The 22,897-nt window shown below is 29.0% G+C and overlaps 1 protein-coding gene across 1 annotated transcript in view; it reads right to left on the reverse strand.

The window, feature by feature from the left end:
- Positions 1-3,001: 3,001 nt before the first annotated feature.
- Positions 3,002-22,897, reverse strand: part of Hk (Hyperkinetic) — a 64,606-nt gene continuing 44,710 nt past the window's right edge. Inside the window, exons 4-11 of the mRNA XM_067048204.1 lie at positions 19,651-19,778; positions 17,908-18,114; positions 16,755-16,858; positions 16,599-16,670; positions 14,664-14,858; positions 12,944-13,190; positions 11,814-11,913; positions 3,002-11,096 (exon numbers count right to left, since the gene is read on the reverse strand). Coding sequence (XP_066904305.1) covers positions 13,089-13,190; positions 14,664-14,858; positions 16,599-16,670; positions 16,755-16,858; positions 17,908-18,114; positions 19,651-19,778 — 808 coding nt within the window. The 3' untranslated portion in view covers positions 3,002-11,096; positions 11,814-11,913; positions 12,944-13,088. The remainder of the gene's footprint in view (positions 11,097-11,813; positions 11,914-12,943; positions 13,191-14,663; positions 14,859-16,598; positions 16,671-16,754; positions 16,859-17,907; positions 18,115-19,650; positions 19,779-22,897) is intronic.

The raw sequence follows: 22,897 nt of genomic DNA on the forward strand, positions 1-22,897 counted from the left end.
TGTGGTCGTGTTCTTAACTGACCTGGAGCATTGTACAGCAACCATTTTTCGACCCTTCTGGCACGATGTTTAGGATCGTTATTCAAGAAAAATAAAATTTGATCCTAGAACTAACTGGGTAGCCCTGGGTCGCAGATTTTGTTTTAGGACATCTACACATACATGTTGATCCATCATTCCCTCGATTATCTTCAAGCTGCCTACTCCAGCTGAAGCCATAGAGTCCCAAACCATGATCCCTCCTCCTCCTTGCTTAACTGTCGATATATGTTTTTTTTAAATTTCATCGCTTGGTTTTTTCTCCTTTGCACTTTAATGTTACCACCAGCACCGAAAATACTAAATTTAGACTCATCCATGAAAATTAATTTGTCCCAAAAACTGATAAGCTTATCAAGGTAATGTTTTGCAAATGCCAACCGCTTAGCTCGGTTAACTTTGCTAATATGCGGCTTCTTGCTAGTCCTTAGCGATTTTGAGATTATTTTTTGTAGTGAATTACGTACCGTTTGAGGTGTTACTCCAATGTTGTAATCCCACAATAAATTAGTAGCTAATGTAGGAGCACTTATTTTAGGGTTTTCATGAACACTTCTTAAAATAGATGATGATATCGCTGAAGCTTTTTGGCCGTTCTGATCTGGGCCTACTTGCAATGCAACCTGTTGTATAATAATTTCCAATAACTGTCTGAACCGCCGAAACGCATTTATAAGCAATTTTCGCAATTTCGCGTAATGATTTCCCTGCGGTTTTACCATCAACAATTAACTGCCTAATCTCTCGAGAAATTTCTTTTTCGAGCAGTTGTTTTCACTTGACTTTGATTCTAACTGATTCGTTTAGGAAATAAAACCACTGAAAACCTATATGAATGTAAAAAAATTAAATGTTTGTTTACATTCTAAGGATTAAATGAAGGTGTATGTAGACTTATTAGTTGTAACAAACAATGACAGACATTTATTATAAAATGTTTTGTATGTATTCAATTCTGAAATGATATTATAAGCATGATTTAATCTTCTTCAGACCTTTATTTAATAGAAAAAATAAAGTATAACTTTAATTAATACATGATAATGTATACTATTTCATAAATGAATTTATATTGTGGTGTATATAGATTTTTTTTACTAACTGCATAATGCCGGGCTCAAACTTTGTTGATAATATATAAGAAATGTATATAATTCAGGCAGTAGCTAATGCAATCGAACAGTTGTCGAAGGACATTCTACGAGACAAGTTACGTATAGTAGTCTGTAGATAGTAATTTTAAATAACATAGTCTTTGTATATTCACCTTTCGTTCATATAAAGTAAAATATATTACACCACATTGCGGTCACATTTTTGTAATTGGTAAAGTGTACCCGTCCTCCTATTCGGAATACTGAAGAGGGTCCTATTATAAGACTTGTTACCTTTCTAAAAAGAACCATTTCGTTAATTTAATTAATATGTTATAAATGAAATTCTTCATCTATAAATTAAATAATTTATTATTCTTGTAGTCACCTCCCTTAATCCCATTATTATTATTCTTATAAACAGTGCTGTCCATGTGGAACATTTTTACCCGATTTACATGTATATTTCACCTTAGCTGGTAATTGGTAGGGATCGGGGATTTCGGATATAATGGTTTTACGTTAAATGTAGAGTCCTACTGCATTACTACATTTGTCCTTAGTTTTTCTAGTTAATCCTTATGCACTTTTACCATTACTGACAAGTTATTATTTTTCTCAGATTTTGAATTTCAGAACATTAAAATTAAATCTATACTGGAGTGCATAAGCACTGCAGTGTTGCAAGCTTAGCGCGCGTGATTCGGCAATTATGTTCAACTTTTTCTTGTAACTAAATTAAGATGCAAAGGCATTAGTTTTCTAATTGATAATAGGTTCAAATAATAAGGAATTAGGTAAAGAGGTATTACAATTACTTTGTAACTATCTGAGTGAAATTTCAAACTTTAAAGCAAAGCACGACCGGAATACATCAATAGATCTGATGTCACCCATTTTAATTTTCTCTAATTAGCAATTTTTCCGCGATATTATCATTTGAAAAAAACAAAGAAGTGTTGTTTGCCACACTCTATTGCTTAAAATGGAGTGTGGCCGATAATTGGATCAGGTTATTTTGTTTCTTAACTAACGAAATTAATTTTTTTAAATATATTAATAAAATATCGCGATTTTCCGCGCCATCTTCTTTTCAGATGTCTCGGAGGATTGTCCGGAATAAAAGAGGAAAGAAGATTAGAAACTAATGGGTTTGAGTGTTTAGGGAGTTTGTAATGGAAGGATATTGATATCTGGTTCGGGCTACATCGGTTACAAATGGAACATTAAGGTCTTTGTGGATGATTTTATTTGTGGCAAAGTAGGGAGCATTTAGGATTTTAAGAAGGATTTTGGATTGTAAGGATTGGATACGAGAGGAATTCGAAGGTTTAGTGAAGCCCCAGGGCTTAACGCCGTATGTCCAGATAGGCCTTATAATTATCATGTAAATCAGTCTTTTGTAATGAATTGGAGGTTTGGACCGTTTGTCTAGTAAGTGCTGTAATAGTCGAAATCGACGTGCAGTTTCCTATCTTTTCAGTCCTGTGTGAGGATTCCAGGTTAGTCGTTTGTCCAGAAGTAGTCCAAGGTAGCAGATCTGTTCAACAGGGGTAAGGGAAAGATTATTGAAGTATACTGCAGGACAGTCAGTAGGTTTACGACTAGGGTAAAAGATAAATCTATGAACCATATTAGTCTTAGTTTTCTTAACCATGGGCTTGCAATAATTTGTCATTTTATTTAGCTATTAATAATGAAGTCCAAAAATTATGATACATTACAGTTCTTCAATATCAAAGTTTAAGAGCTGTATCACAACTTTCGAGATAAGAAGATACTTTTCTAGATTAAAAAAATAAAAATATTAACTTTTAACATGTGGAGCTGGATATTTGGGAAAAATGGAATTAAAATACAATAAAATGTTAGGATCAAACACTTTATTGTTTTATTTGGTTGAAGAACATTATTGAATAACATTTGATATGGTACATGATAAAACTCACTAACCATGTGATAAAAATTTTAAAATGTGTGAAGCGAATCGGATGTGCTCTTATATAGACCAAGATATTAAGAAACATCCGATATTTTAATGAATTGACTATAACATTTTTTAAAACAATGATTATCGAGGGGCAGGGTTCGGAAGTCCATGTTGGCTACTATATATTTTTTTCTTATATTGAGTATACCTTTACAAAGATTGTAGATAAAAATTCAATATTTCAAATTGAGTTCAGGTATTAATTATTTTTAGTTGAATAATGTTAAAACATAGCAAGTAAAGTAGGTTATTGTATAGATTTAAATATGATCAATACTTCTAAAGAATTTAGATGTTTTGCATAGTAAAAAAAAAAGAAGTTATTTCTATTAGTAGTCATTTACAAATTATCATAAATCTTAGTTATTAGTTAGATATTAAATTCCATAGATGTATTGAATTTTTTTAATTAATATCATAAGGCCAACTTTTTAAAAATTAAATATTGATGGATGGACAGTGTCATACCACTCATATATATATTTCTTTACTAAATTATAAAGCATATCACAGTTATTTCTAAATAAATACATTGTATTTTTATATTATTATTTCACAAATACTGATTCTAGTTACTGCTTAAATTTTAAAACATGCATACTTTAATATATATTGCTTGTTACAAGCTGAAGAATGCATATAATGATCAAGTAAATAATTCTAATACTCTAGGTTGAAATATTATAATTAAGATTGTTTTAAAAAGAAAGTTGTTAGCGAATGGTCCTAGTTATATAAAATACTAGCAATTTAAATAGACATTAGGAACACTATTCAAGATAAATTGAATTTGTAGGATATAAAATTCATAAATTTTAAATTTACCAAATAATTGCTAATTTACTTGTCTTTTTTTCTTCTCAAATTAAAATATATTTACATATGTATATAGTTACAGATTAAGAACATAATTATTTTATTATCAAACCCTGCACCCATTTTCACTATATCTAACTATATCTAGAATCTATGATATGAATACAGTTTTGATAATCTAGTATAACCATAAAATTTGAAAATATAACAAAAACTTTTTTTTATTTATATATATTATATATCATATGTATCAAATGTTTACAAGTAATTTTAACAATGTAATTCAAAATACTATAACAAACTTGATTATTATAACAAGAAATACTTTTAAAACAGATTATAAAAAAGAATATTGCTTAGAGGAGGAGCAGTTCATATCGTAGGATTATATGCCACCAATTTTAGTTTGCATTAATAGAAAGGAACTTTTCTCATTTTTTATGTGATCAATTTTTCTAGTATTTTAGTTATTAAACAACAAAATATTAAAATTGTATCTTATTGAATATATTTGTGGTTATAATGTGCTGTAACAACATGAAACAAATTTTTGTAATAGAATGTTTCTAATTTTTTTCGTATGAAAATTCGTAGCACAAACTATTTGTATGAAATGTCTTGTTTTTCAGTGTTCATGTTATTTGCTTATTTTAAAATTTTTTGATTAGATATAACTCTTTTTTTGTCTAAAGATTTGAATTAGATTATGTAGAAATAGACAGTAGGATGCATAAAAACTAATGAATTCCTGGTCACATTGTTGCAAAAGTTAATTTTTTACTTGATGTTAGTCGAAAGTTTATTTTCATTAATTGTATACTTGACAAATGACTAAAAAAAAGGTTAATGTAGTCAAATCTGTTCGTTTTTATTTGTTTACTTTATCATACATTGGGTAAAATAATTATTTGTACTCCTAATTAACAACAGAATCAAGTTCTACCAACAAAGATGAAATTATTCAACTTTTTAAACTGGTATTGGGTTAGAGATTATCTCATTCCTCCATTCAATGTATAAATAAAAACTTTAAAAACAGAACAAGAAATTAAACATTAAAATGGACTGAAAATGCCTGGTTACAGAGTGAAATCATGTGAAATTTTTGTATAAAGCACTCAAAAATCCTGAATTGAGTGATCTTGAACTTAACTAACTCAACACATAATAAGATGAAAATATATTCCTCCTAATGTGTAAAACCATGGCTAAAAAGGATATAAAGATAGTATATAACTGTATGGTTCACCTGAGAACATGTTAAGAAATGATCTTCAGGCTGGAGGAATGTGTTTTTTCTTGATGAATGGAAGTTCAAAATTTTAGATTACATTGTAGGAAATTATTTGAAAATATAGAGGTAAAGCCTGAAAATCTAGAAATTTAATGAAACTGTTAAGCAGATTGGTAGTAATGTCCATGGTATTGCATTAGTAACAATGGAGTGTGTGAACTTATATCTAATTATTCTTTGTAGCCATAATCCAGCTTCATGGAGCTTATTTTTCATATTTTGGGATGTATATTTTCATCTTATTATGATTCAACATGCTATCTCAAGATCAATCAAATAGGGATTTTTAGGTACTTTTTAAGCAATTTCTTGTGATTCCTTCCTCTGTGATTCGCTGTTTTCTATCTTTTTTTGTTATGTCCACTGATTTCGAAGAAGATTTAACGTGATACCTCAATTGGATTACTTTGAAAATGGGGTGGCCCAGTCCTCGAACCTTAGCCTTAGTCATGTGGGGAGTGTTTTCTGGGGCCTCAGATACTCAGCGACAATGACCTTATAATAAAGAAGCGGTCGTGGATATTTTGAGGTATTTGTCCTCTGTCTGGAACTGCAATATCTTGTACTGACAGATGAGCAGATTGGTGACGATCCAGTGGACAATTTTTCTTTGAGTCAGCTGAGAGATACCTTAGCGGAGTGGGAGGAGGGGTGCCTCTCAACCTCTTCCTCCAGGAAGATATGATGAAGTATAATTTCAAGAGGGAGGGCTGAACTGGTCTGCCAGTAAATCTTCTGGTGAGAATTGATGATGATCCTAACAAATGGAAAGCATTATGTGGTAGTACACAACAGAAGAGTGGAACCGGTGCTAGGGGACCCAGAGCTATCTTGGAAAGTTCTTACCCAATGTTCGATTACTTATAGAAGCAAAGTGGATCCTCCTGGATTACTGGCTCTCTCAATTCCTAATGGAGCATGAGGAATTTTGAGCCAAACTTCATGGCCATGAAATTCATATCAATCCTGTATTTTCTAGCTTTGTGTTCCACAGTTTGCTGAGGACTTCATCATGGACCTGAGGCATTCCAGGCCAGATTACTGAGGGAGACTGGACTCTGACTTCTCACAGGAGAAAATTTCCCTCAGCTAGTGACTGAACAAAACTACCCATTTTACAAGAAATTAGTATACAGGTGAAAAACTGTTTGGCCAGCCCACTTTAATCTTTCCTGCTCCTGGAAGGTCACCGGATAGAACAATGAAGCTTAAATCACATTGAAGTTTGTAAATTGCTTTATTAGCAGCAACTCAATGTTATGCATACATATGCGACATCAAACTGTCACAAATACATGTATTGCTCAAAAGTCAAGGGAAGGTGGGAAGAAATAAATAAAAAAGATCCGGATTGTATGGTTGAATTAGATAATCCCAATAGTTACCAATATATCGTTAATTCAATGCATGTTCAAAAAGTGTCAGTAATTTCATCTTTGTTGGTCTAACTCAATTCTGTTGTTTGATCTTTATTTATGGTCCATTTTGACAGGATTATTTTTCAGTACAAAACATTGATCTTACTCTGTGTTTGTATTTTATTAAAAGATTTATATTATGTGAAAAAAATGAGCTGTTAACAAACTAACAATATATTACTTTGCCAACTGTTACCATACAATTTATTTGGATGATTAGTTTACAAATTTGGTTGTTAATTAGGTTAAAAGGGTTTATAATTTTCTTCTTGAAAACATTAATGCAGAATATTGTTATTCCTTGTTTTTGTTATTGTTATTATCATTATAATCAGTTACTATTGGTATAAGTTATTAAACATATTTTTTCTTTAAAATGATTATGCCAAATGTTACTGTGTGGTTACAAACTATTAATATTTACAAATTTAGTTGTTAATTAGGTTAAAAGGTTTTATAATTTTCTTCCTTTGAAAACATTAATGCGGATTATTATTATTTACCATTATTCTCAATTACTTTAGGATCAACACATTATTAAACATTTTCTTCTTTTTAAACTACAAATTTACGAATAATTATTTTATCCACTGTTTATCTACTTAGCTGTAAAATGAATTTGATATTAATAGGAATCAAACACATTCTAGCCATGGTATAATTATAAATATTTAGGACATGAAAAATATTTTGCCTTGTGATTATTTAATTTTATAATGTTAACAACTCTTGATGGAATAATGAGTTATAATTTTCTTTCTTTTTTTATATGCATCTTCATTTGAAAGATTAGAAAAGTGAATTTATATTTGATTATAAGTAAACATTTTTATACAGCTTAGGAATTTACTTTTTATAATTTATAATCTATGGTGTCATGAGTTTACTTCATATCTGTCTAATTAATTAATACTGATGCTTTAATTTATGTATAAAAATTGATTCTAGCTGCTCGTAAAATTCTAAAGTAACCTATTAGCGATCTTTAATTTTAATGAGAAAAATTCCGCTAATGTCAGCATGCATTATCAGTAACGATATTTAACTGAAAGTTGACAAAGTCAGTTCTTGAAACATCACTAAATTATTACTATTATGTTGCTAGTAATACTTCTATTTATGTCTGATCACAAACTTTTTACTTCATTAAGATACAAAATTATTTTATTATTTGTGAAATGGTCTTATCAACTATAATTATATCATTACTATTAGTAAAGCACTAATTTTCTTATATATAATTCTGCTTGCCATACTCTTAAACAGGATAAAAAAATTTATTAAATATTTTACAACCATTAAATTAGACAGTATATTATACAAAAATAATTTTGAAGCTGAAGAGTTACTTAGATTAGTATTTGTTAAAATGAGATGTTCCTAACAGAAATACGGCTTCCTTCGAATTAATTTTGTTTGGAAGAACCAACAGAATAGAACTATAGTTTTTAAAATATATTCAACAGTCAAAGTTGAATCACATTCTTTATGTTATTGATTTTTAGAATCAACCCATTGTTTATTTAGTGTTGAAAATGAAAAAAAATATTGTTTTATAAAATCAAATATTTATGGATGAAAAGAGTTTATAAAATAAAACTGTAATTTTTCAAAATCTTCCTTTTAATGAGGAATAACTTTACAGCAAAAAAAGTCACTTGTGATTACTTTCTTTTGTGACATCCCGTATTTAGATTTTTTTGTAATAACTTTAAAATTAATAAGAATAAATATTGTCTAGACTACAAAAAGACGGAATAAACTTCTCATACCAAAATCTTTTCCGAGGTAGTATTTAACATGATATATTTATGGACAAAAATTAATAATTATAACTTAATAAATAAATGATATGCTTTAAATTTATTCTTTCAAGAATTCTGTTACAGTGGAACCTCGATTATATGAACTAATTGGCATTGATAAACATTGATATAATCCAGTGTCATAAAAGAAGATGAAAACAAACTGAAATATTTATAATTATATATATTAGGCTCATCGTTAACTTAATAAGCCCATAATTATAATAAATCAACAAAAATGTGTATACATTAATTAATATTGAGATTTAGATATCGTAGAACCCTCATGTATTGAACTTTTAAAATTCTATTCAACATCTAACATCTTTTAAATTTAATTATCTATTATCTTTTAAATTTGAATATCTAATTTTTTCAAATACCCCGATAACTTCCAAGTCTCTTTATCCTTCTCACCCTCTAAGTTATTCTTAGTTTTTACCTATATTCAGGAAGACCTAGATAGGATCAATATCCATATATACATTTATGCTATTCTGAAGGGACCTTGTTCCAAAATAAAATTTATTTCATATTCGATTCTAAATCTTAGGACTCTTACTTTAGTTTGGACAGAGCAGATACCTCTATCTAGGTTTAGCAAAATGGACTAATAGACCTACTTGCTGGAGTAGCATAAGTACCAGTGTATATATATATTCCAATATATTGGAAGAAAGTACATTTATTAAATGTGTATTATAAAAATTTTGCACTGAGATACATAAATTGTACAATATTTTAATATCTGTGTTTTAATTTTTGTTTTTCTTTACCTGACCCTAAAAATATTCCTTAAACCACAAAAAATTAAGTGTAAAGTTCAATACATAGAGGTTTGAATGTTTTCTCATTACTAACTATAAAAACAAATCAATTTACCATATTCCTTCATTATTGCAGGTATATTTTTTTGTTTTTCCTTTTCATCTCTTTTTTTCAGGCTTTAACTATAAAAGAAGGTTGGGGTACACTGCTTATTATATCTGAAAGCTTTGTAGGTAATAGCTGGTTTCATGATATGGCAGTCCTGGGACATCTGTGGAATTTTATTTGCACACTAAGAGCAGACCTTTAAAATGTTTTCCTCATTCAATATCTCAATAATGATTTCACTGAATTATTATCCATATAATCGATCTCCTACTGTGTTAATTGTTTTAATGATCTTTAGTTTTATTATATTGTTTGACCATGATAAACTGCAGTTTGGCAAATTGAATGTTTAACAATTAACTTAGACAATGATTGGAAATAGTTCAAGGTACAAGTGACTCTTATCACTTAAATTATCTGAATGTTAAGGCCGTACTTGTCTCAGGAGTTTTACTCCAGTAGATTCAATTTAAATATTAATTAATCATGAGATGAAAAATAACCACATTATTTATTAAAGGCGAGATTCAGCATATTTTGAACTTTCTCCAACTTATCTCCTACTTATCTCTTGTCATGACAAACTATTTTAATTAACTTCATCATTTTGTAGATGAAAAAAATATGGGCTTAGTTTTAAACCAGTTTTTCATTTTTTTTAAATTGGATTATTTAATTATAGATTCCATTTGTTTTTTATTGATTATATATTGCATTTATTTTATCTAGCAATTTATGGGAAATACTTACAACTGAAAGGCTCCCTCTAAAAATGTTATAACTGCAAAAGTTAACAAAATGCCTTATGTGGCTGATAAGGAATGAAGGCAGCAATGTCAGTCCTTAATCCATAACAAGGGTTCTTATGTGCGAAAACTGAAAATATCTTAATTAGGTCAAAAGTAAGATTTTTTTTAACCTAAAAAATTTGAAGAAATGTTAGTTATAACTTTTTTAGTGGGTGCTCTTTAATTAACTGTTAAATTGTAACAATGTGAGATCAAATATTTTAGTTCATATTTTATTGAATTGATGTTTTTTCAAACTCTATTATCCGCACAGTTAACTTTAATTTTAATCACATTCATTTAAAATATGATCAATTAAATTCATATACAACAGAATCATAAATAATTTTAAGGTCACTTACGTATAAATGAATTATTTTAGTAAAAAAATGAAATTAATACAATTAAGTAATCATTTTCATTCATTGAATGCTATTATTAAAAAAAGAAATTGCTGGGTTTGATTGTCTGAAATTATATTATAATTGGTGATATGTTATATGATTAATTTATCTTATGGAGGTGTACTTTTGATTGCCTGACAAATTATTGTGATAAATCTAAATCAGATTTTCAATTTGGTTATAGCGATTTCGTAAAACTGTGTAGTCTAAAATAAAATTAAAATAATATTACTTATGCAGTTTTAAACAACCACATATCACAGTGATTTAAACATACTCGTAAATGTTGTTATTACATTTATTTCAGTATAAACCTTTTGTTTGATTTCAATGCTTGATGAAGGTCTTCAATAGTTAGTCATGACAATTCTAGTCATCTGTTATATTGTCAAAAAATGTTAAAACTACTTTAGTTATTAATAGTTTTCATAAGCAAAGTGAAAGTATGGTTGGGCAGATCTTTGAGGCAGGTTTCTTCAGAGCTATATTTAGCTTCTATGGCAGTCTAAGGTGCTTAGCCTTTTTATAATAAAGAACTATACTTTTTCTTTTATCTAGTCTAGTAATAATTCCTGCAAAAAAACAAAAAAAAAAACATTATTTTTCCTATTTAAATTTACTACTGTAAAAATATTCTTTAAATTTGAATGTATTTTATCAAAACTATGTATTAAATCTTTTTTGTTATATTATCAATACTTTATTGTACATAATTATATGGAAATCGTTGACCATGGCATCGGATAAACATGTAGTAAATTTGGACATTTAGGGAAAACACAAAAGTTGAAAATATTGAGATTTTTATTTGCATAATATAAATAATAGACCATTACTGAACATCTTAACCATTTTTTTTCTAAAATTATGCTTTAATAATCTCATTTCATGTTATTAGATTAGAAAAATAATTGCTGGCTATTTTCATATAATTTTTTTATATATAAACTTATTATTTCCTATATATTAAAATTTAAATTAAATCTTACTTTCTATTTGGTTACCCTGTCTCATAAAAAACAAAATCTGATTGATTTAATTGTAAAACGTTTCTAGGATTTTCATGCCTTAATCTTATTTTTTCAATTTATGAAAATTGTCTACAATTGCCTAGAAAAATCTCAGTATGTTAATAAATTCATAATCATATGCTTAAAATTTTATATATTCATAAAATAGAATTTTTCATGTTTTAAATATGATTTACAAATATTGTTTACTTCTATACACAAATTATTATTTAAATAATTGGAATAGTCAATAAATGTTTTGTAGGTTATTTATCTTACCCATAAGAAGCTTGTTTTTTTCTCTGCCGTGTCAAATCTTGGCAGCGTACAAAGCAATAAAGAAGACAACTGCCTAACTTTCCTCCTGATCCCAACCAATCTATGGAAAAGAACATATAAGTGATATATGATGATTGTTAATAGTATTTAACCAAAATTACTAATTTATTTACATGATTCAGTTTATTGTTCACTGGTTTATTTTTAAATGACTTGGAAGATTATTAGGAAACTGAAGATATTTTAGGAATAAATCTAACCTGAAATCTGAAACTTGTAGCAGTAGTACGGACTAAACGGGTCATCCATAGCTTAGGTGGTTGAGTCTTACCAACCTAAGAACTGTGGGCAGCGCTCATTCATATCCGGCCTGGGTGGGTGGACTTTTTTCATTTCATAGCCCTTCATAGGTCCCATGGAATGAAAAACTTGACTCTACCATGGTCAGAACAGGATGGTCACCTCTAGATAACCCCCTGTATGTCAAAAATGACAAGGAGGGGGGTCATAAAATAAAAATAAAAATGTTTAATAAGTGTGTTGTCGGACGTATGTGGAAGAATTCAGTTAATTCAGGCCTTGTAGCTTTGGACTTTGACTGGGCTCAGTGAAGTATATATACTGATGGTACTGGCCATGAATCTTTGGTCTTGATAAACCTCCTGTCGATATGATTATTGTTATTAAGGTTTATCTAGAACTCACTTTCCTGAAACTTCAGGTGCAAGTATGAGGCTAAGAAAAAGTGATAAACTCAAAGGATGTGGTGTCTTGACTGGGTGCAATAAATGAAAGATCACAGCATTGGCTGTTTGGGATAATGCCCTGATCAGAAAAAAGAGCATACACCTCTTGGATTTTCCGCACCTACAGGAAAGGCTTGATGTGGTTAAATACCCTATTACGCTCGGCTCAATTAGATTACTAACATTTTGACACATTTGCCAGAAATATCTATGATTTATTCTGCTAAATAGTGTATGAGTTTTAAATCACCTTTATTCTATATCTATACTCTCTTTAAATTCAACACTTTTAATTTAACCTTAAATGAGAAAATGAGAAGAGATTTTGCCCTAAAAAGTCTACTTCATCATGTATAGAGTATTATTCAGTATTTTTGAACTTACTTGGTAGCTATGGTGGACTATCGGCATACTGTCACTGTATTGTGCAGAATGGTAGTTTTTGGTGTTTTTCCTGAGCCTCTTCTTGGGCCTTAGGTGATTCTGGAAGTAGCTGTGCAGTCCCGCTCCCTGGCGGGACTGCTGCCTGTCATCTAAGCGCTAGGGTTGACACCATCGGAGCACGGGCTGGTTTATTTTCTAGCGCTTTTTCCAGTTCAGACATGACACCAGGATTTAATTTAGGCACTAACTTTTATAAAAAAGAAAAAAAAAAAAACATCATTGTAGCAAATAAAATAAAGTAAGGAAATATGTTTAAAAAAAAATATTAGTTTACTTAGTAGTTTTGTTATTCAAACGTGTCAGTATGTAGTTGATAATAATAGGTATGTTTTGGTCACAATTCAAATTATTTCAATTGTAAATCTCATAAATAGTGATCATTAAATAACTATTTAAGGATATTGATGCAAAAAATAAATTAGGAAAAAACAAAAAATTAAGATGAGACATTAATGAAAAAAGTATGAAAAATTATCAATAATAAAAAACTTAATTGTAAAGAAGATTGATTTCTGTTGTTTTTCTAGATACTTAATAAACATTATGTAAACAATTTAAGTGTAATTATGTAAATTGTGTAAAAAAATATGTATATTTGAACAATAATTAATAGCACTGTAACTATTTGAAGAATTAACACCTGAAAATGGGCCAATAGTCTGAATTTTAACTTTTATTATTAACATATATTTAAATTTTATTAATGTATAATTAATTAAAAATAAAAGATAGAAGTAATCAAGTAAGAAAAAACAGAAAATATCAAATATTAGTAAGAATTACTGGAATACTTATTTTGAATTTGATCTAAATATTCTTACCGATATCACTCTTAAACATTATGTCAGTAAATTAAATGGTACATTTCTATATAATTTTCAGTATTTATAAGGAAATAGGTGTAGCATTTATAAATATGCATGTTCAACTTAATTACTGATAACTAAAATAAAAAAAGGTCAATTTTTTAATTTTAGTTATCAGTAAATTTTTTAGGATCATTTATACATGACAGGATGTGAGTAGTTAATTAGTTGTGAAGGTATCGGATATTCTCACTGACAGCATGTGAGTGGATGGTTTAGGTATTTTAAATACTCTTTTTTAGATTTAAATTATTTTCGTTTAGTTCAACATGAATAATATATAATAAATAGTGAATAAAATAAATAGAATCTTATCTAATAATATAATATAAATACTGTAGATAGCCTTAGTCTTTTGAGCATTTAATTTGTTGGAGGGATATTGATAGAGATATTATTAATGGTTCTCACTTTTAAGATCTAGACTTTCATTTATTATGTTCATAGTTTCTGTAACAAAATAATTAGTTTGGTCCTAAATGATTGTTAGGTACTCAGTAAAGATTCATAACACTACTTACTTATCAGAAGAAGAATATAATATGTATTGAAACTCTAAAATAGTGCTGACTAAACTAGAACTTTCAGCTACTGTGTTTTGAGTTACAGTTATTAAATCTAGCATTGATGTTTGTTCAAAACACTTGTTTACTAAATTTCAAACCTTTTTGATGATTGTTTTATTTGAATTGATTCAATCTACCCCTGGATAGATTGAATTAATTTTAAAGCCTGGAACTAAAAATTTAACTGGAACTTCTTTGAACTGGAAGATAAATTTGAATTTTAATTACCTGGAGACTATGTATACAGTGGTAGAGATGCTGCACCGCAGTTGCTCCGAGTAATAGGCATTGGACTGAGTCGTTTTTTGATGCCCATGCTATGCTCAATTGGGTGAGTGAGCAGCCGAGTCTCTCAGCTATGGCTTCTACGAGGCGCAGCCTTTCTGCCTGTCCCATGTTTGATTTTTCTTTGCCACAACAACCCTTAAAACATTATTAATTATTATTAGGTTTAATTTTCTTTGCATTTGTAGGATTATGAGATGTATATTTAAGGAAGTATTAATGTTTAGTGTATATACCCAAGCCATATTTTAGCTGTATTGTGAACGGCTAGTGTAAATAAATTGTAGATATTGCTGTTAGTATTTAACCTGTCGGAAATTAAAGAAAATTTAAAGTATAATAAATCTATGTTTTATAATTTTTGGAAATAAAGTTGGTATGGGGTAAAATATTTGGCCTGAAGAAATATTAGTCGACTTGATAATTGAGATTTGCCTAGGAGAACTGGACTGCCAAATTTGCTGGTAAATGACTGTATGAGATTAAATCTGGTATGAGATTTTCAAAATTATTACTAAATAATAAAACATTTAAATTAATAATTATTACTAAACAATAAATTTTGACTCCCTTGCCCATGCCTTTTCCTTTGTTTATTTAACATGTAAATTGCTATAGATCATCATTTATATGACAAAAATCATACATGGATTACTATATCATTAAAAAAAATCATACACACCCCAGTTATCTATTTTCATACTTTGAATTATCGTTATTTATTTAAAATAAATGTTACAATGATTAACCTAGAATGTTTTAAACATATACTTAACCCAAGCAATATTTATTTTTCCTACATTTTGTGAATCGGAACTAATTTATTTATTTTTATTTTTTAGATTGCACAGCCCATTTCTATATAAATAAATAATTACAGTAATAAATAAATTATATTGAATGGATAAAATTGGTGAATTAAATATAGAAAACATTGTAGAGTGGTACTAAGATTTACTGAATTCAATTTGCTTGCAAACTGTGATTCATTGATACTGCATGCTGATTTTTGATTTTTTTTTATTGACAAAGTGGAGAAAATCCAAACATTCTTGTTAAATTTCAACTAACTAATTGGGGAATTGGTTTCCTCATGTCAAGAAAAAAACTTATACTAATTGACACCACCATTAAAACTGGTCCATTTGGACACTCATATTCAGTGACCACTGACTTTGAAGATAGGAATGTGATTTTTCTGTCATCTAGACAAGTAAGCTAAGACTACCTGATCTTTTTTATTACTGGTACTGGTACTGGTATTTGGTGGGGGGGAACAAGTCCGGCCTAGTGGTCCTTTTTGCCAACCCCTGACGGCTACCTAGGTTGCCGCCGTGTACTAACCAAGGTGGGAGTGTCAAGACTCATTCTTCGGGACCGCCGAAAAATGAGTGTTTAACTGCTTCAGGTGGGAATCGAACCCACAACGTTCCGAACCGAGCGCACTGGAACCTGTGCTCCAACCCGCATGGCCGTCACATCCCTATCTTTTTTATTAAGTAGGAAAAAAGATATATGAACATTTTTTGCAAGGAGTTTTTCTGGTAAAGTATCAATATTATGTATGATAAAATTATAAGTATAAATTCTACCTTATGAACTTTTTTTGTGAGATTGGAAACCTTTTAAAGTAGTCATCAGATTAGAGAAATTTACTTTAGAATTATTCATCTAAAAATGTTTACAGTCATTTACTGAATGATACCTGTAAGGGGTATGATGGTATTGTTATTAATATATTATGTCAGTAGTTAGTATTTAGTAGGTATAATGTTGATGAAAAACTAGCTGTTTAAGGTATTTTTATCCCCATAAACAATTGTTTGTTATGAATGTTACTCAGTGGATTATATTTTAAAGTAATGGAAATAATACTACCTCTTTGGTACTATCCTTATTACTTGTTTGTGTCTCATCTTCACTCCAACTAAATGAAGTGTATTTGTTATGCTGAAAAGAATTTATTCATTTTTAGACATTATTTTATATTTTAGGCTAAGATAAAAAAGAACTTTTTAAGAAGTATAGTTTTACTTTTAAAGCAGATCGAGAAAGAATTTGAGCTGACGAGTCTTCAGTACTACTTTTAGTAGTTACAAGGCCCATGCTAATAGGAGACCATGCTACAAGTCCTACACCTGAAGTAAAAAATATATACATGAGTGTATTTCATTAATTAATTTGTTGAGGATATCTATTAATTTGAAAGATATGTTTTTATTTCCAACTGAGGAGTTATTGGAAAACAAGTGAGATAAGCTACAAGAAAGTGTTACCTTCTTCTTTCACACATGGGGTTTTCTAATTCGACATCAGAGTTGGGTAAAAACTAATTAAAATTACTTGCCAATTACTGTAATTTAGAATTGCAGAAATACAATTACAATTACTTGATGAACTAATGTAATTGTAATTATAGGACCACAATTACTAGTCGAGCCAAAGTAATGCAATTACCAATTACATGTACTTACGTAATTTTTATTCCTCCCCTAAAATGTCAAGAAATTATAATACAATTATAAGTAATTGTATTTGCAATTACTTAGCATCAAGAAGTAATTGTGATTGAATATCTAAAATTACAGTAATATAGAGAATTGCAATTACTTTGAACAATTACATTAATCGTAATTATATCATAAAATTACTTTAGTGTAATTATTCTTCAAAAACACTCATTTTTGATGTTTAGAATGATTTAACAGTTATCTTAGTGTAATTATAGTGCAACAAAAGCAAGTGATTGAAGATGTAATTTTTGATTACATATGAATCTGGAATCTGGAAATAAATATACACCAGTTAAAGATTTCATTTTGCAAAATTTTTTTTTATTGTTAAAAATTACTTTCTGAAGAAAAAATATAATTAGTTCTTATGTTTCATTTAGGAAACAAAACATTTATTTTATACTATATTTTATGTTTTAATTTCGAATTCTGTTTCAAATTAATTACATTAGTTTAAAACTTTAAAAACCTCAAATACAATTCTGCCAAATTCCTAGTTTCTAATATTTACATTTTATTCCAAATGTAATAATGTTATTGTATGTTTGATTTCTTTCCGTATGATATATTTATAACTATTTTAATATTTTCCCAAATATTATTAAGAATATTGAAAAAAAAGTTACAATTCAGTTACAATTATATGACTAAGATATGTTTTTCTTAATACTTACCTATTTTGTTATAAAGTTCAGCCATGTACAACTCAGCCTTTTCACGGCAGAACATATGGTATTCAGCTTGCTCTATAATTGGTGTTATACAATTGAATTGACGACAATTGGAATACGCTTCCATTATTTCTACAGGTGTCCATTTAGCTGTGCCCCAGTACATTGCCCAGCCTTGGCTTATCACATGGTTCATTGCCCTCACAGTCTCTAGATTAAGAACAAATTATGATTTTTAAATTCAATGGATTTCATATTTATTTTTAATTTATCTTTTAAATTATGATATTTGATATCTTAAACAGTCACAATATATATACTTATTTTTAATATTGGTATTTAAAATTACAAAGATTTTAAGGATCATTTGAGATTCTATTTTCTTATTAAGAGTGAAATTTCCCAATCTCTGGAACAATAAAAAAAAATCCATTCATTGAACAACCACATTTCTTTTCCAATATATATATATCTCTAATTTTTAATGTAAAATCCAACATTATTTTTAATGACTTTCAAAGATTCATCGATTTCAATGAAACGTTTTTTTGTGATGCTAGTTTGAAAAAGTTAGGCACGCGTTCGAGGGTTCTTGCCAAAGCACCCTAGAAGTAGAGAAAACAAATACTTTTTGAAAAAAATAAAAAAAAAAAATTTTTATTTTATTTTTCGATTACAATAAAAATTCGTATTCAAGTGATTTATTGGGGTGCGAAAAACGAATATTAACTTTATTTATTTATATAAAAAACATTTTATCCTACTTTGCTAGGTAAAGGCTTAAATATTTTAATAATGTACAATTATTTTGGCAAATCGGATAATAATATACTATTAGTTTTTTTTGGGGGGGGGATGTTGAATAACAAAAAAATATTGTCAGTTGTACTAAAATGCTTTCTAAATCATAAAAAAAAAATCTCTTCCTATATAGTAGGCCAACAATTTTTTTTGTTTATAGAAAAAATTATTCAGATTCATTTTCAGCTTTCCCAAAAACTCTTAAATATAAAAATCTTAAATCTTAAAAACTCTTAAATCCGAATTTTCATTTAAAATATTTTACCTTGACGAGTCAACAAATATTTGGCAGAAACCTATTCTATGGGTACATTATTATATCAATTCAGATTGATTGACGTTGCGAAGTCAGCCAGATAAAATATTTTTTTTTAGATGAAAATTCTTATATAAGAGTTTTTGAGGACGCTGAAAACAAATGCGAATAGCTTTTTATGATTTAGTGAGCATCTTATTCTATTAAATACAACTAGTAATATATTTTTGTTATTTCAGATCAGAAAACAAATCGAATAATTTATTATTACATAATTTTTTTGTAGGAAGAAATAAAGGTGATATTCATTTTTCGAACCTCGAAAAACCCTTAGATAGGAATTTTGATTGTAATCGAAAAATAAAATTTTTTGTATTATGAGAAAGAATTTCAAACCGTAGTCTGCATGAATAAAACAAAACATAATTTTTAAAAACTAAACTAATTGTGTAGTTTATTATTAATAAATATTTTTGAGCGCAATTATTATCAATTTTTTTCGCTTTATGGCCAGTTATATTGTCAAAACTGACAGCCAATTCCTAGCTCAACGTCTGGGTTGAGTTGCCTCTCCTCGTTAATTGATAGGTTGAGTCCCTTGGGAAGAGAGAGAGGTGTTCAGTAGAGGTTTATTTATTTATTTTCTAAATACTTTCTAATTACTTTGAATAATTAAATATTTGACTTACCTTCGGTGGGGCACATAGGATCACACTTGTGTAAGATGACGACATCAATATAATCGAGCTGTAGCCTCTGCAAGGAGGCCTTAACACTTTCTATAATATGTTTTCGGGAAAGGCCTCTTTCTTCAGACCTAGGAATTGAAAAAAGTATATTATTATTGACTCAGAAATTTATTGTTTAATATAGAATTATAATATACCTTAATTCTTATATTTATAGATTGTGGATATATTTTTATATCTATGGAGACGATGGAAATATTAAAATAAAAAAAAGATGTATAAAATTATATCATAATTGTATTAGACGGACGTTATGAGTTTTTAAGAAAAGGAGGGTTATTATATTGTGCCATAATTCAAAATTTTAAATGATAAGAGTTAAAAGATTTAAAATTTGCCATATTATCTTAAGTTAATGGTTATTTAAAATTTACTGGTGATTTTCTTATTAAATTGATTTATTTTATAATTTGCGTTTAGATGAATTTTGTGTGTAAATAGCTACTAAAATAAATTTTAAATATTCTGTGCTTTTAAATTTTTTTTTAAATTGATATTCACAACTGTATTAAAATATATACAACCAGTTAATTTGCTGTTTGTTGTAAGACGACTTGATAAATACATGTGGAGAATCTACCCATTGATAGAACCGCAATAACATTTTCAGAAAAAAAGATCTCGATGCCATTTTCTTTTCAGACGCCTAGCAGGATTATCAGGTAGTGAAGGAAAAGCCAGGTCATAAACAAGTGGGTTTGAGTGGTCGGGAAGTTTATCATGAAAGGATTGGTATCTGGTTCTGATCAATTCGGTAACATATGGAACATTAAGGTCCTGATGAAATGACTTGATTTGTGACAAAGTAAGGAACATTTTGGACTGTAAAGATTGGACATGAGAAGAATTCGATGGTTTAGTGCCCCAAAGCTCAACTCCGTACTCCCAATGGAGCTTATTATAGTCATGTAGATCAGTCTTTTATAATGGATTGGAAGTTTAGACCGTTAGTCTGGTAAATGTAATAGTCGGAACCGACGGGAAGTTTTCTATCTTATCAGTCTAATATGGGGATTCCAAGTCATCAGTTTGTCCAGATGTTGTCACAAGTAAAGGATATTTTCGTCAGGAATAAGTGGGGCATTATTAAAGGATATTGTGGAGCAAGAAGTCATGGGTTTACGAGGAAGGGTAAATGAGATTTGGTGGGATTTATTTGAATTTATTTTTATCCTACAGTTTTGGCACCATTCTTCAAGGATGAATGTGGGATTGGAGGGTTTGAGATAGAATAGAAGGGTAATTATTCACTGACAATAGGCATGTCTCATCGGTATAATTAGTGAGCCTAGTGTTAGGATGGGTTGGGATGTCAGCTGTTTTAAATGTTAAAAAATAATTTATAATACATACATATATAATGTATATACGGCTTCGTTGCCTTTTGTTAAAACGTTGTATTAGCAAGCAACGTTAAAAATTAGCAGGAGCAAAGTTGATACTCATTATTACCACCTCAAGAAACACTAAAATACGAAACTTCATAGCAACATACAAAAAACATTATTTATTCTAAAATTTCACCAGTTTACACAAAACTAGTAAGCAGGGTACTAGGTGAAAGTTGTATGATTTGTACCGCACCGGTTTTTTTAAAATATATTATTTGCAGGGTGAGAAGTGTTCCTTATAGCTTCATTTTTGATGCTTGAAACTATACCCTTAAGTTTTAATTTAATTAATCATTCACCATTATGAGTCGAAACTGTCTCATATTTTATATTTTAATATTTTTTCTTAACTCCTCCTAATTATTCATTACATTACGATTAAAATTAGCTGTATATGTGTGTGCTTAGTTTTAGATGTTATTTATTTTGGTCAGAGGAAGATAGTCCGGGTGGAGGTTAATAAAAGTATTAAAATAGTAACAAAAAACTATTTCTTGATAACCAACGTTTCGCCCTACTTTGCAGGGCTTCGTCAGGACTGATAATAATGATGTTCTGCTGCCAACTGACAAGTTATCAGACAACTTATCAGTTATCAGCCAACTGACAACTTATCAGACAACGTATCAGTTATCAGCCAACTGACAACTTATCAGACAACGTATCAGTTATCAGCCAACTGACAACTTATCAGACCTGACGAAGCCCTGCAAAGTGGAGCGAAACGTTGGTTAACAAAAATATTTTTTTGTTACTATTTTGATACCTTTATTGACCGTCACCTGGACTATCTTCCCCCCAATCTACTTTATACGGTCAACTATCTTCTTCCAATATTATTTATTTAGATATTACTAGATCCTTAATTTTATCCTATTTTTGTATTATATTGTTTTATTCTCAGTATTATATTAATTCACTAATTGTAAATTTTCAGGATATTTATTCACTTGAAGTACTTTCAGTTATTTTTATTATTTTTTCATAATTATTATTTGATTTTTAATTTTTCTTTACTTTATTTTCATTTTAGTATTTGCTAATTGGATTATTAGTTTTATCATCACATATAAATTCATATTGTACTGATCTAGTTTATAAATTGTTGTAGCTTTCATTAACCCCTAATTGTCAAAATTTTAATTTATAAATTTCTCTCATGTCTGTCGATTTTATGTGTTATTTAGGCACCATTAGATGTTGTCATCTAGTCGGACCATATTTGATGTAATTTTCTAAATGAATAAAAAAAAAAAACTAACTTTAATTTGAGTGCTAATAGGTGTATTTACGTCTCATGGATCCTGAGATGAAGATATCCCACAATAAGTAAAGAATTAAGTAATATTCCTAATACCATATGTTCAAATAAAAAATATTTGGCTTGAGCATGTATTTATAATGATGTAATATTAAAACATTACTAACTTTGAATTGAAGTATACTTTAGTAGTGACAACATAGGAGGTTCGCTTCCATGCTTTCCTTTTGAGTATTTGCCCTAGCTCTATCTCGGCCCTGGGGCCAGAGTGAGCTTCGCTCAGGTCGAACAGGTTGATACCGGCATAATAAGCTGCTTCAACGATCGCCTCAGCTTCGGATTCCGTTACGCCTCCACCAAAGGTTGCCCAAGCGCCTAGAACAACACAAAGAGGTACATTAATCATGGCATTAATAATCAATTTGCTGTAGCACAAGTAATTAACCCGAGTTTAGTCCATTTTTTAAAATTTAATGATGATTTGTTTTCTTTAAAAGGATAAAAAGTAACAATGAAAAATATATTGTTTTGTTTT

The sequence above is a fragment of the Halyomorpha halys genome, unplaced genomic scaffold (assembly GCF_000696795.3).
Source record: "Halyomorpha halys isolate HHAL.00 unplaced genomic scaffold, Hhal_1.1 Scaffold30.1, whole genome shotgun sequence".
Classification (NCBI taxonomy): Eukaryota; Metazoa; Arthropoda; class Insecta; order Hemiptera; family Pentatomidae; genus Halyomorpha; species Halyomorpha halys.